Source organism: Vollenhovia emeryi, unplaced genomic scaffold (assembly GCF_000949405.1).
Source record: "Vollenhovia emeryi isolate VEMERY1.0 unplaced genomic scaffold, V.emery_V1.0 DF943999.1, whole genome shotgun sequence".
NCBI classification, from domain to species: Eukaryota; Metazoa; Arthropoda; class Insecta; order Hymenoptera; family Formicidae; genus Vollenhovia; species Vollenhovia emeryi.
Genome location: NW_011962367.1, coordinates 534 through 2,746, shown reverse-complemented (window position 1 = coordinate 2,746; position 2,213 = coordinate 534). Strand labels below are relative to the sequence as shown.

At 28.8% G+C, this 2,213-nt stretch overlaps 1 protein-coding gene across 1 annotated transcript; it reads left to right on the top strand.

Annotated features, from left to right (window-relative positions):
* The first annotated feature begins 67 nt into the window (after nt 1–67).
* On the top strand, nt 68–1,775 carry LOC105564405. Its single transcript, XM_012016740.1, has 5 exons — nt 68–224; nt 652–904; nt 1,078–1,146; nt 1,232–1,318; nt 1,591–1,775. Exons 1-5 carry the CDS (start codon nt 184–186, stop codon nt 1,654–1,656), a joined length of 516 nt encoding a protein of 171 aa, XP_011872130.1. The 5' UTR covers nt 68–183; the 3' UTR covers nt 1,657–1,775.
* The last annotated feature ends 438 nt before the right edge of the window (nt 1,776–2,213 follow it).

Sequence of the window (2,213 nt, the reverse complement as noted above, 5' to 3'; positions counted from 1 at the left end):
TTTACCCCCTCTAGATCTCTTTTATTAATTTTAGTTTTATTAAATAAATTTATTATATTTAGATACACGAGCTCCAGATTCGAACAAATCAATAAGCATATTTATATACTCTATTCTGATCTGCTAGAGGACAACACAGATTATATTAAAAGACAAGATAAAATCCTAGTTCGTCAGCGAAGAATGGAAGTTAAGGAATGCAAGCAATATATGTGGATTATAATGTAAATTTTTTTTAAATTATTGTATACACTAACATATATGTATACAGGGTGTCTGATGCAAAAGTAGCCAACTTGAAAATAGTGGTAGATTGGGTTAAACTAAGGAGAAATGTCATGTGCCGCGGTACAAAAGTAACAATAGTTATCGAGTAATTAATTTGCACGTCTGAGCGAATGAGGATGCAGAAGACGGTAGGCCGGACTCGGAAGGCATTTAAGAAAATCGATCGATGAGCGGGAGGTGGAGCGACGCGCGAGATACTGCGTCTCGATAACTATCTCGATAACTATTCGTCCAGGCGCAAAATAGTACAGGACTTTTCTGTTTGTCTTAGTCCCCTCTACCTTCCCATGATCGGTCTTCAATATGTTGCGGAGCACCTTGTATAGTTTATTTAATTATAACTATTATGGTACAATATTACAGGCACGTCCACTTACAACTAAGCCTCATATCACACGAACTAAACAAAGTATTCAGTGTACAAATGTCAGTGCAAATGGTCTCTTACTTTGCGTTCATTGTAAATCTGTGTCGTGAAATTTATACAGAATATATAAACAAGAATTCAACGACATATGAATATGTTTTAGACAGCATGCTTGCTTATATTTCGGGCATCATATATAGCGCCATTATTCTGATATTAAACTACATCTGTGAAATTGTCTACAGTAAGGTATAGTAAAATAAAATTACTAATAAATTATTATCACACAATAAGCATAAGCAACTTATTTTGTCTGTATTAATACGTGTCAGATACTTTTTATTTAAATTATTTGAACTTATTCTAGATAAGACTGTTAACTTGGATATTTAAGTTTGAATTTTATATAAATATATTTTCAGGCTAACGAGACAATAGTAATTCTTTGCAAAATATCGAATAACAATCTCGCTGAAGACTTACGTACACTGGTAAATAATTACTACATAATTAAATTTTAACTATCCTATACAGTTGCTCGTATCTAACATTTATTTTACCATTCATTTCAATTAGACTCTACAATTTATGTCACAAGTAAAACAAACAGAAATTAAATTTGGCTCAGGATCTCCCTACTTTGGTTACGATTTCATTCGTCAGGTATGTCCTACATTTAACAAAAGTATAATGTATATATACATATACTTATTATATGTATATGATATAATACAATTATATTCAATCTTTCATAAACTAAAATATGTATATCTAACTATAAGTTAAAATATAATATTTAAATCATTTTCCATTTCGTTAACTATATTTTGTATTTTTTCATTGTAGTTTTTAAATTAATCTTTTAAAATTATTACTTCAATTTATGTAATTTAACTGTTTTTATTTATTAAGTACAATAAAAGTATACTTTTCAGTTCTACATGGCAATTGTGACCGTCTTGATGATTATGATACAGATGCCTGATAGATTTAATTACTAATTAGTAACACCAATTAAAATTATAATCGGTAGATGCACTATAAAAAAAACTTATCTGCAATATCTATGTTTTTTAATGTATGTATTTTGTAAGTCATGTAAGTCATCAAAAATAAAATATAAACATGTTACTCTCAATGTATTAATTTTATTTAAATTTTCCTATTAGCAAATTATGTCTTAATTTTCATTTTCTAAAAAGGAGTATTCTAAAGACTACAAGGAAGCATAAAATGGAACTATAATACTACTCTAAAACTGAAAAAGAATTATGTTATAATTTAGTCCTTATTCCGCTATCTTCATTCAACTATGTATAGTGCAAATTATTTTTTTATTCAGAAAAGTAATGTTTTCTTTAGCAAATCGATTTTTTAATCTACGTAAGTGCTAGCACAATTATTCCTGAAATTATTGATATCAGACCTTTATCTTTAGGTCATGTCAACATCAAAGTAATCTTCATTATCTTGTAGTGTCATGACAAACATTTAATACCTCAACGCGATATCCCTAGTTGAATCTCGTAAAGAAATTGCCATGAAGAATATTCAAGCA

Coding starts and splice junctions, on each gene's coding strand:
- LOC105564405 (XM_012016740.1), top strand. CDS start 184: ATGGAAGTTAAGGAATGCAAGCAATATATGTGGATTATAAT. Junction 225..651: donor CAATATATGTGGATTATAAT/GTAAATTTTTTT, acceptor ACAATATTACAG/GCACGTCCACTTACAACTAA. Junction 905..1,077: donor GTGAAATTGTCTACAGTAAG/GTATAGTAAAAT, acceptor ATATATTTTCAG/GCTAACGAGACAATAGTAAT.